This window comes from Cheilinus undulatus, linkage group 6 (genome assembly GCF_018320785.1).
Source record: "Cheilinus undulatus linkage group 6, ASM1832078v1, whole genome shotgun sequence".
Classification (NCBI taxonomy): domain Eukaryota; kingdom Metazoa; phylum Chordata; class Actinopteri; order Labriformes; family Labridae; genus Cheilinus; species Cheilinus undulatus.
In genome coordinates, this window is record NC_054870.1 from 16,631,912 (window position 1) to 16,644,407 (window position 12,496).

Consider the following 12,496-nt stretch of genomic DNA (forward strand, 5'->3'; position numbering starts at 1 on the left):
AATTAAGCTGTATATCATCCGCATAAAGATGATAAGAGATATTAAAACTTTGTATGATCCATCCTAGGGGAAGCAGATAGAGAGAAAACAGTAAAAGTCTCAAGACTGAGCCCTGAGGGACACCACATGATAAAGGAGATGGGCCAGACAAGTGCTCCCCAACAGAAACAGTGAAAGTCCTCTCAGACAGATATGAAGAAAACCAATCCAAGGCTATACCTGATATTCCCACCCAGTCTCACAGAATCTTAATGAGTATATGGTGGTCAAACGCAGAACTTAGGTCAAGGAGTACCAACACTGAGCAGTCACCTCCATCAGTGGACATTAAAATATCATTGGAGACCCTCAACAGAGCTGTCTCAGTGGAGTGTCGCTTTCTAAAACCTGACTGGAATTTGTCATAGATATTGTTGCTCTCCAACACAGCAGTGAGGTGATTGGCCACAACTTTTTCCAGTATTTTAGACATAAATGGCAGTTTGGAAATGGGCCTGTAATTCACAGGTAAACCTGGATCTAAATCAGGTTTCTTTGATATTGGTTGGATCATGGCATATTTAAAGTAGGTGGGGACACAGCCAGAGGACAGTGATGAGTTTATGATGGATAACACAGCAGGACCAATGGTGGGTAAAAGCTTTAGGAACAAAGAGGGTGGGAGAATATCTAATGAGCTTCTAGACAGCTTTGCTTTTCTTATTAAGGCCATCAAATCTTCTAGGCTGATGAGAGGACAAGAGTTCATGACAGTGGAGAGAGATGGAGAACTTGCACAAGGTGGGTGATGGTTATGCTGGAGGTTTGATCTAAAAGATTTTACCTTATGGACAAAGAAAGAAAGAAACCTCTTGCAGTTGTCTGCCGTAAAGCATGGTAAGGTAGGTGGCCATGGTAAAACAATATTATTGATTGTGTCAAATAAAACTTTTGGATGTCTTCTTGTGGAAGCAATCAAGCTAGAGAAGTAAACAGTTCTTGCCTCCTGAACTGCCAAATTAAAAGAACAGCGCAGATCTTTAAGATAAAGGTGATGTACCTCTAGTCCAGTGGATTTCCAAAGCCGTTCAGACCTACGACATTGCTGCCTCAGGCAGCATATGGATTCTGATATCCACGGTGAGTACTGTGAGGTGGTTTTGGTTTTCACCTTTAAAGGTGCCACTATATCAAATAAAGTAGTGCAATGAGCATTAAAAGATTGCATTAAAAAGTCAGTATCATTAGAATGTATGTAAGAGTCCCAACCAAAGCTAGCCACAAACTGGTCAGCTGTATCATCTGTCAGAATACAGGAGCAAAATGTTCTTTTAACATGGGAAAGATCAGTAGGTAGATGAAGATCAAAGAAAATACTTTTATGATCACTGATTAGTAAATCTTCACAACAAACATGATCGATATCTAACCCCAGGGAAAAAAACAAGTCCAAGGTGTGGTCTTTTATATGAGTGGAACCTGTGACATGTTGTTTAAGGTTAAAAGAGTCTGTAGTATTAAGAAATTTCGAGGCTGCAGAGTTCGTATCATCATCTGTGTGCAAGTTAAAATCACCGTCTAGAAGAATCCTGTCCAGCTTGGTGGTAGTAGTTAAGAAGTCAGTGAACTCTGATAAAAACTGACCTGCTGGACCAGGAGGTCTGTAAATCAAAATACAATAGAAGGGATCTGTCCCATTAGCTTTGGTTATTTGTATTTCAAATGTGTTAAAGTTATCTGTGTTCACTAGCTGACAATGGAAAGTGTTTTTCCAGACAACTGCTAGACCACCTCCCCGGCCAGATAACCTAGGGATCCCATTAACAGCACAGTCTGGGGGACACAGTTCATTCAAATGAACAAATTCCATGTCTCTTTGCCATGTTTCAGTTAGGAAAAGGAAAGACAAGTTCTCCCTTAAGAATAGGTCATTCAAAATATGAGACTTATTTGCTACAGTGCGGGCATTAATTAAACACATTTTAATACATGAGTCTGTACTGAGAACATGAGGGGCTGTTTGAGAGCATTTAATAGGGTACTTCAATAGTTTTATCCGTGATATCACGGACTGTGGTTCCTGGAAAACAATGAGTCACAGCTGTACCAGATCTGACATGCCTGATGATGGAGTCCCCTATAACCAAGGTTGTGGGCTGGTGCTGGAGCTCACCTGAGGGCATGGAGTCGGTGTCCTTGGGTGTGATTTGTTGCGGTGCGCAGTGCCCAGCAGATGCAGACCGACGGGAGGAGCATTTTCCCGGGACCGAGGGTGGCTTTGGCAGCGGCTGAGCACGACCAATAGGGGACTCCGGTTTGTCTGTGGAAAGGTGCTGCTCTCCCAAAGCCTCAAACTTGTTTTCCAGCTGGGTGGTCCCAGCAGGAGGAAGAGGAGTGTGGGAAAGCTTCCCATCACGTTTCTTGCCCTGGATGACCGTCCAAGTGTCCCGAGAAGCTGGAGTGGAGCAATTCTGGGCTTTCAGCTTTGCATCGAGCCAAGGCCAGTCCTGGTCCTCCTGAATCGATGGCACCGGTTCAGAGGAAGTGGAGGGACCGAGCCAGGGAAGTGTGGTGTTGTTGGCTGGGAAGCGGGTGGCTTCCGCAACCAGCGAGTCCATGACATACTCAGCCTCCTGGATTTGGTAAAGACAGGAAATCTGACCCTCAAGTTCTGCAATTTTCTGGGTAAGCCGACAGCAACCAGCATAGTAAGTCCCTTGATGGAGTCACAAACAGCAGCTCACAGGATAACACACACCTTTCATCCTCCATGCGTAGAGGAGAGTGCCAAATATGCGGACAAGTGTGTGCTGGATGTTAATCACACAGCTGATTTAACCTCTCTTATTATAAAATTATAATGCCAAACTATCATCCACTGAATGAACTTACCTCTAATTCTATATCATGTCACCAAGAAGTGAAGTTGTGATCTTGATCGCTGACGTTTGAACGGAACATCGTTTATTAATCCTTAGGTGTTTTCACCTCCAGCTCTCATCAGAGGGTTAAAATCGCTCTCGTCAAGGTGGGGAAAAAAAACCTTTTAACTGAACATTTTAATCCTGGCCTGGACACAGGCTGTCCTGTGACATGAGAGCTTGTTTGGTGCAGCAGGCATCCAGAATTACACATAGAAATAGTACAGTTCATAGCGCATAAAGGAATGCAAGGGGAATTCAGACGAGTTAAAAAGTCGGGGTATTATTCAGCAGAAGTGCCTAGAACTCTGATCAGGCTCCAGATTATATGATGTGAGCAATAACTCTCTGCTATAAACTGCTTTCTCTCTCCCTCCCTCTCTCTCTCCCCTCACAGGGCTCTGTAGCTGCTGATCCCAGGTCCGCTGAAATAACTCCAGTGTCAGATCAGATATCATATAAATCTGTTGCTATTTTACAGCCTAAAAAACACTTAAGTATACTGAGTCATCAACATGTACAAATTCATCATTTAGTAAGTAAATTACAAGGTAATTTGTTAAGTTTGCAAACACTCTTTGGTCAATATCTTGGTCAGACAGAGCGGAAATAACTCCAAGAACTTCAATAAATCCCACAGCTTTGCTAGCCACATGTTCAGGGTCTGAAATTCCAGCGACAACATTCTCTGCCAGGACTAAAATATCTGTTATCAACTCACGGGAGAGCTCACGCAGATCCTAAGTGATTGCTGCCATGTTTGGTTGTTTGTTTGTTTGGTAGGAAACTCCCTAGTCTGGCAACCCTGCAGACCAAAGCAATGGTTTGTGACTGTTCAGCGTTAGTCCCGCCCACTGAGTTTGATAGGAGAGGATGACAGATGAAATTATTTCATGATGTACTGCTGGAGCAGGAATCATGAAATAATAAAAAAAAAAAGGAGTGAAATAGTTAAAGAATATATAGTAAAATAAGTAGATGTGTTTTTACATTTTAAATAACTATTTAAACATGTATTTAATTATTTATTTATTTCATAAATTATTTAATTATTTATAACCTATTTTAAATTAGTAATGACACATTTAGTTAATTATTTAATAACATATGCATTTCATTAAATAAATAATTATATATTTATTTATATATTTGTTGATTAATTTCACATATTAAATAATTAATGACACATTTAATTATTTAATTAATTATATATTTTTATATTTCATTTTGGCACTTTCAGTCCTCCAGAGGAAACACTAAGACAGCCCGTGCAAAAGCAGATTTTTGGCACCAACAGTGATCAAAAGTGACCAGGCTAGGCTGAAGATGAAGGATGATCTGCTGTTATGCAATTCTACATCATCTGCATGGATGCAAACATATTGTTCCCACTAAATTAGAGCATAATGATCAAGTTCAATACTGAAACTAATACTGATTACCTGGGTTAGATAGGTGTTTAATATGCAAACCCAAAATATTAAAATGTAAAAATAAGTAAATAAATACAAGACAGAAATGTTTGAAAATAGTGTTTTTGTTGTTGTTGTTGTTGTTGTTGTTTTTTGTTTTTTTGTTTTTTTCTACATTTTTAAAAATCTGATTTCTACAGTGGTGGGGGTCCATGAAATAAAGTAGTGTCTCATAGGGGAGGCTCACTCTCCCACACTTTGAAAACCTCTGTCCTAAGGTATTCAATGCATGAAAATACTGAAATATTATTTTCAAATACTAGGTTATTATTTTTATTGATAAATTGAAATATACAGTGCTTGACAAATGTATTAGACCACCCTAACCCTAACCAAAGTAAGGTTTCTGCCACAGCTGCCCTAAATTAACAGCATTGGTAATTGCCAAAATCATTTTCTTATGTTTCTGCAATGGTTCATACACCAATATGTAGAAGCTCTTTAACCCAAATGATATTTTTTATGCTAGAATATAATTATTATTGTTATTATTGTTATATTGTTTTTTCACATTTACTGATTTACAAAAAAAAAATGAAAAAAATAGTAAAGCACATGAATATTTCTTGATTCAAAGAGATGAGTCAAATTATAGCTATTCACTTGCAGTCCTGAAGAGAAAAATAAGTTTTAGTGGTTGAATGTTATGCTCAATTAATTTCTGACTTCTCAGAGAAGCCCAGTGAGCTGGCTCAAATTTGGGTGAATTCCGTTTGAAATTCCTCATTCCTGTTCAAAATGGTAAAACGTGGAGAGCTCACTGAAAATGAAAGAGTCCGCATTAAAGCACTTCATGATGCTGGATGGTCTTTGAGACAAATATGACAGGTGGTCTAATAAATTTATTAGGCACTGTATATACTCTTTACTCTTATCCTCAAATTCCAAGCTAAACACAACATCATACAATTAAAGTTAACTCATCAAGTAAGGTTATTAATGTTTATCCTGCTGATTTCAACATGAACTTCAGCGCTTTTGCTCACTACTTCTTTTTTTATCTGACTGGACCCACTACAAAGTTTGGGGGCTGTTTTCAAGGCCCATCTGAGCAGATAAAGAGGTTAGAGTCTGTCTTGAATCTGAGGATAACTGTCACCTTTGCTATGACCCAGCTACAGACATGACAGAATCCCTCTCTCCTCCTCCACTGAGGCCAAAAGTCGAAGGTCCTGTATTTAGGTTTGATTTGAGTCCCAAAATCAGAGCACCAGTGTTTGAATAAAGAGACCTTAAATCATGCTATAAGTTCATAAAGGGCTGGTGAGACTTTTTGTTGAAAGGTGCAGGATTAGAAGTTCTTTAGTTTGGCTTGCTTAACTTTAGTGGGTGTTAAAACCCTGTTTTCTCAGCAGCTTATATAGTTGTAGATCGGCTGCTTTGAAAATCATTGTAACTGCTTTTGTCCTCTCAGAAATTGCCAGAAAGAGGCTGTTAAACGTCCAAACTGAGATGGTTTGCTCTGTTTTTTTCTTCTAGCTGCAGTGAGGTTCATGCTTGTGTGGGGCCGTTTCAAATGCTTTAACTGATCAGATGAACTGCTGTCTGTGACACAGCGGCTGATGTCCGCACCACTTTTGCCTTGTCCTTGTCTGAGTCCACTGTTGTATTTCACTGGGAAACAAAGTGTTTCCAAACAGGAGACTTTTATCTGGGAAAGTTCAGGCTATTTCTGTTGTTTGCTGTGGTTGTGTGGTTGCCTGGATGGTGTGAGTTGAGCTACTGTTTTCCAGTTCATGTAGAAGCTTTGCTCCACATGAACTGTATCAAGAGGCCTGTACCAAATTGGTAAGGCATGAATACGCATACCTTTACACCCCTAGTGGACAATACTGCAATAAATATGACCTGGTAATACTGAAATGCTTATTTATGCCATGACTTTCACAGGAGCAATCATGAATGTGGTCTTGGATTTACCTTTTGCTGTTTGCATCTGGATTTCTGCTGCTGTCGCCATCATCTACACACTGCTGGGAGGTCTCTACTCTGTGGCCTACACAGATGTTATACAACTTTTCCTCATTTTCATTGGTTTGGTGAGTTTGCAGTTGTTTTTTATAGCGTGCCTGGCTCCGCTTTATTTTTTAATACTCTTATGCACAGGATAAAAGTTCTACATTTCAACCTTTAAAGCTGTGTGTGTATCAATAACAGTGTAAACTCTCTCTGCAGTGGGTTTGTGTTCCCTTTGTTTTGATGAGCCCGTACACCTTGGACATCAGCCAGACGTTGATGAACAACACCTTACACGCTCCCTGGATCGGAACGCCAGAACCGAAAAACGCCTGGAGGATTGTTGACGATTTCTTATTCTTTGTAAGGAAGCAACACTTTGAATTTTATCAGATGTGTTTAACATAGAACTGTAGCACAAAAATCACTGTTGCAAATGATACTGAGAGCTTTTTAGCAGATATAACAGCTTTACTTTAAACAGAACCAAACATACAAAAGTGAGTGAAAACCACAGAAATCAGACAAGTACACAATAGCCTTTATCTTCTCTGAGAAATCAACAGCTATGATGATTGAATAATCAAAGAAGGAGCAAAGCCTGAAAGAGGAAATGTCTTGTTTCAATGCAACTTTATTTTAAATGCACAGATGATGGTTTTAATGTTTCTTTAGCTATGCAAAAGATGCAGGATGCTTACACAGCCTATAAAGAGTATTCACCCCTGGGATGTTTGGCCCTTTTGTTGATTTAATAAAAATCAACCATGGTCAATATAATTTGGCTTTTTTAACCCTCTGGGCTCTAGTTGGCAATTTGTGTCCGCTTAACTTTCATTTTTTGACCATTTTAGCTGTGTTAATGCATATGGAATGAAACTTCCCAAGGGTCTGGAGTTTTTGTGATCTTTTCATTTTTATGTTCAGATTTAAAATATATCAATAATGTTCTCTATACATCCAATAGTACCACTCAGCTCTACAGTGGCACATTTGGCCAATTGAAACCCATGAAAACTACATTTTTAATTCCTTTTTTTTTGTCTTAAATAATACAATTTAGGTAAAATGGCTTTCATTCTAAACTCAACACTTAAAAATCGTATTTTTTAATGTTTTCTACAAAAATATGTCCTTTGGCCATTTTAGTCCAAGGGAGCTTTTTCATGTAATGTTCTTAGTTTCAATAGGGGCGCATGATGGCTTACTGCACTCCAAAGGAGTGAATGAATGATACAATTTTGTGGTGTGATCCAGAGGTCACATTAATCCAATGTTCTCCCTCACTGATGGATTTTTTTGAAGGATGACAGAGAATTTTGAAGGCTGTCCGTCATTTTGACGGGCCGGAATGATGAGGATGAGCCTGCATTTCAAGGCACACACACAGACAGATGCATAGACCTTTTCCATTTTGCACACATGGACTGTCAAGGAGGTTATTTAATCTATTAAAAATCTTGTACCCAGTTGGCTCTCTCACTGACCTCAACATCGTAGATTAATGAAAGTGCGTCGGTCTCCATGCTGACAGTGCACTGAGAGGCTGCTGCATGTGTCTTAGTACACAGGTCGGCATGCAGAGGCCTTTGCACAATGAGCCCGTTTCATGTTGTTCTAATCATGTCTGCACACTGATGTCGAAATTGTCATTTTCATTTTCCTTTTTTTTTTCAGAGCTGCGGCTCTGAGAGCCGATGCTTTGTAGTGAATCAGAAGAGCCAGCTCGCATAGAGTGAGAGCCAGCTCCCAGTTTTTTTTTTCCTTTCGCTGCTTAGCTCTCACAGTGCTCAGCCCCAGCTCTGGTCAGAACTTTGTTTTGATTGGCCAGCATGGCGGCCATGCGGACAATCACATGTGAGGATAAAGGATTATACCATTATGTGTGAAAACAGAGAGGGAGGTGTCGCTAATCGATCCGACCCGGAGCTGTACTGCGCATGTGCAAACACACGTCTGCATCCGCTCGGCATTAATTCTAACCCTAGCCAGTGGAATTTAAATGCTAAACCTAAGAACAGATTTATAACAGAACAAATGCACAAAATTAGGCAATTATAAGGCTTCTCATAAAAACACTGAATGCAAAAAGGTTTTCAACACACTAACCATTATTTTTTGCGAAGTTAAGGTAAAATATAGGGCTACAAAAGATCCTAAATAATGAGCTGTTCGGGAGTCTAAAGAGCCGGCTCCTCTTTGGGAGCTGTGCCAAAAGGGACGGCTCTCTGAAAAGAGCCGAACTTCCCATCACTATTTCCCAGGCAAGCCTGGCTTTGATGTACATGTTCAAAGCACCTGTAGCTTTGTTCTTTGCATTAAAAAAATGCAACACACACCTACACGATAGCCCAGGGTTCCCCAGTTAGTTTTTCCTGGGGGTCAACATTTTTCAAGGACAGAAAGCTAAGTGCCAAACATGATTTCTAGGATGTTCACGTACACTGCTTAACAAATTTATTAGACCACCTGTCATATTTATCTCAAAGACCATCCAGCATCATGAAGTGCTTTAATGCGGACTCTTTCATTTTCAGTGAGCTCTCCACATTTTACCATTTTGAACAGGAATGAGGAATTTCAAACGGAATTCACCCAAATTTGAGCCGGCTCACTGGGCTTCTCTGAGAAGTCAGAAATTAATCAAGCATAACATTCAACCACTAAAACTCATTTTTCTCCTCAGGATTGCAAGTAAATAACTATAATTTGACATATGAATCAAGAAATATTAATGTGCTTTACTATTTTTTTCAGTTTTTTAGTAAATCAGTAAATGTGAAAATTCATGGATAACAATAATAAGTATATTCTAGCAGAAAAAATATCATTTGGGTTAAAGAGCTTCTACATATTGGTGTATGAACCATTGCAGAAACATAAAAAAATGATTTTGGCAATTACCAATGCTGTTGATTTAGGGCAGCTGTGGCAGAAACCTTACTTTGGTTAGGGTGGTCTAATAAATCTGTTAGGCACTGTATATGTATATATATATATGTGTGTGTATATATATATATATATATATATATATATATATATATATATACACACACACACACAAACACACACACTCAACCACAGACTATTAGCTACTTTAGACAGAGAATTTACTTTGCAACTAATAGAAAATAGGTCAGTCATTGATATGCTGTCCTTGAATCAGGTGGCAATTTTTTCGCTTTTTTTAACGTTTTTAAGACCCACTGATGCTAAATATACAAGACTGGAATATTCATTATAAACATTCATTCAGCGTGACTGTTTATGGCTTTAAAATTTGCAACCTGTTGTCCACAATATCTGACCAGACCCTGAGATTATTTCACCTGACCTAGGATCAGTGCAGAGTCCAGAAAGGGAGTGAGAGAAGGAAATGTTTCCCTGACTGCTGCGCTATTACTGCTTAAAGAGCTATAAATCCTCACCTACTGAGTGAAAACTTGACTTTTAAGTTCATGTCTGAGGCACAACAGTCGTTCTTCTGCATGTCTGTTCTCTCTGAGTCCCCCTGACATCCCTGCTTGCGTCATGAAGTGGTGCATCTCCGTGCGTACTTATGTCTGTGAGCGCTGCGCCAAGACCAAAAATGCCAATCTCTCATGTCATAGGACATCCTGTGTCCAGGTTAGGAATACATTTTCAGTTATAAACAATTTGTTTTATCATTATGAGAGTAATTTTTACCATTTTTTGATGAGACCTGGAGTTAAATACACGTAGGATTTATACACTATGTCCCATTTAAACGTTAATGATCAAGACTATAATTGCACGTCTTGTTGACATAAAATTACATTGTATGTAAATAAATGTAGTTAAAATTACTCTAAAGAGAGTTCAATGTGTCATATCTAACTCATTTATTGCATAGTAGTTCGACCTTTTCTCGCTATAATTACAGAAAGATCATGATAAATGAGTGAAAATTTGTATTTTAAACACCTAAGAGGGTAAAAATTAAAAATTAATATATTTTTTTAAATTTCCATCTTTTTTCCCAAATGTCTCGCGGGTGGCCTGCGGGCCATCATTTGGGGATTGCTGCAATAGCCCCTACACATCCGAATATCTACTTTCCACAAAAAAATCACAGGACATCTCTCAGATTTCAAAGATGAAGCTGCAGCCCAAACAAAAACTGTTTATAACTCTGTCCTGCAGTTTACACAGGTGCAGTCAATCCTAATTCTATACTAAGTTAGCCTAACAGCTCCCAGATCATTTTTTCCCTGGCCCGATGGCGAGAAGGTCATATTCACTGATTCATGCATGTGACTATGTGGTGCGCTCAGCGAGAGAAGATGAGGAGAAATCCTCTGCACCTGAAGAAGAGACATCTTCTACCCAAGATGAGGACACATCCTCTTCTGAAGATGAGGAGACACCCTACTCAGAGGATGACAACCTCACCACTGATGATGAGGAGTACCAGTACCTGATTCCTTTTCCTCAGGAAGTGAGGACCATACAGACACTATGGTGGAGGCCGAGCAGCTGATGGCAGAGACAGTAGGAGCAGTGGCAGAGAGAGAGGATCTGGTGGGTGAGTGGATGTCTCATGGAAAAATGATGTAATTTCCCACTGCTGAAGAGACCCTGCACTTCAATCCAGTACCCATTGGTATCACCCAGGGCCCACTCTGTATGCAGTTGCCTGCATGAGAGACCTGAAGTCTGCCTTTGGCCTGTTTATAACAGAGGAGATTATTCAGCCACTGAGCACCCACACAAACCTGCATGGTAGGCAGAGGTATCAGGACTGGAGGGATGTGGATGAAGTGGAGATGAGAGCCTACATCAGGATTCTGATTTTGGCTGGCATCTACCGCTCAAGACATGAATCAACATGTGGTTTGTGGGATGACAAGACAGGACGGCCCATATTTCATGCTATGATGCCCCTCTACTGCTTTATACAGATCAGCTCTAACATCTGCTTTGATGACAGGCTCACCCGCCCGGGACGATTCAGGAGCTATAAGCTCACCGTATTTCACATCCTGTGGTAAAAGTGGGTTGCTCACTTTCCCCTCATGTTCAGTCTGGGGGTTGATGTGTGTGTAGATGAGCAGCTTGTTGCTTTCAAACATCAATGTGAATTTTGGCAATATATGTCCAACAAGCCTGCAAAGTACGGCATTAAAACCTGGGTCAACTGAGATGTGGCAAACTCCTATGCCTGGAGGACGCAGATTTACACGGGAAAACCAACCGGTAGTTCCTGGGAAGTTAACCAGGGAATGAGAGTCACACTGGAACTGACAGAGGGGCTCCAAGGACACACTGTCACATGTGACAACTTTTATCTTCGTTTGCCTTGGCAGAGGAACTCCTCAAAAGAAAACTAGCTTTGGTTGGCACAATCCAGAGGAACAAACCAGAGCTACCTCCCCAGCTCCTCCAGCTGCAACAGAGGGAGATTCTGTCATCTGTCTTTGCCTTCACCAAGACTACAATGGTGGTATCCTACATGCCCAAACGAGGGAAGAATGTGATTCTCTTGAGCACAAAGCACAGGGAACCAGCAGTCAGCAACGGGGAAAAGAGGAAGCCTGCAGCAATCCTGGACTACAACAGGTGCAAAGACGGGGTAGATAACCTAGACAAGGTTGTTGGCACCTACAGTTGTCGCAGGAAGACCAGCTGCTGGCCACTGGCTCTCTTCTACAATCTCCTGGATGTCTCGGCATACAATGCCTTTGTCTTGTGGAAATCAGTTCATCCTGAGTGGGAGTCCTCTAAAACCTACCGATGGAGAGTGTTCCTGGAAGAGCTTGGGCACATGCCGGTGACCCCAGTGATTGCAAGATGGCCACGCTCAACAGTCGCTGCTGCCATTGCTGCCTGGATACAGTAGCCTGAATCAGGGCATGACCCACAGCCCACCAGCATAATGAGGGGAAGGTGCGAGCTGTGCACTCACAGGAGAAGAACAGCAACCACTTGCTCCAGCTGTGGAAAGTGTGTCTGCAAGGACCACTCTACTGTGGTTTGCACATCCTGCTGCGCGTTAGCATGGACACACAGCCACTCACTGAAACACACTTTTCTCTCTCACACACTTACAGTACATATGCTGTTGTAGTTCTCTTGTTCTCTATAAAATAAGTTTTCTTGTTCAAAGTAAAAAAAAGTTCTGCTTTATTTCTCAAATGAAGTGAAAAT

The 12,496-nt window shown here is 40.5% G+C and overlaps 1 protein-coding gene across 1 annotated transcript in view; it reads left to right on the forward strand.

Annotated features, from left to right (window-relative positions):
- The window catches only part of LOC121511229 (high affinity choline transporter 1-like), a 41,798-nt gene that overhangs the window by 20,734 nt on the left and 8,568 nt on the right, over nucleotides 1-12,496 (forward strand). Inside the window, exons 7-8 of the mRNA XM_041789833.1 lie at nucleotides 6,263-6,411; nucleotides 6,548-6,691. Coding sequence (XP_041645767.1) covers nucleotides 6,263-6,411; nucleotides 6,548-6,691 — 293 coding nt within the window. The remainder of the gene's footprint in view (nucleotides 1-6,262; nucleotides 6,412-6,547; nucleotides 6,692-12,496) is intronic.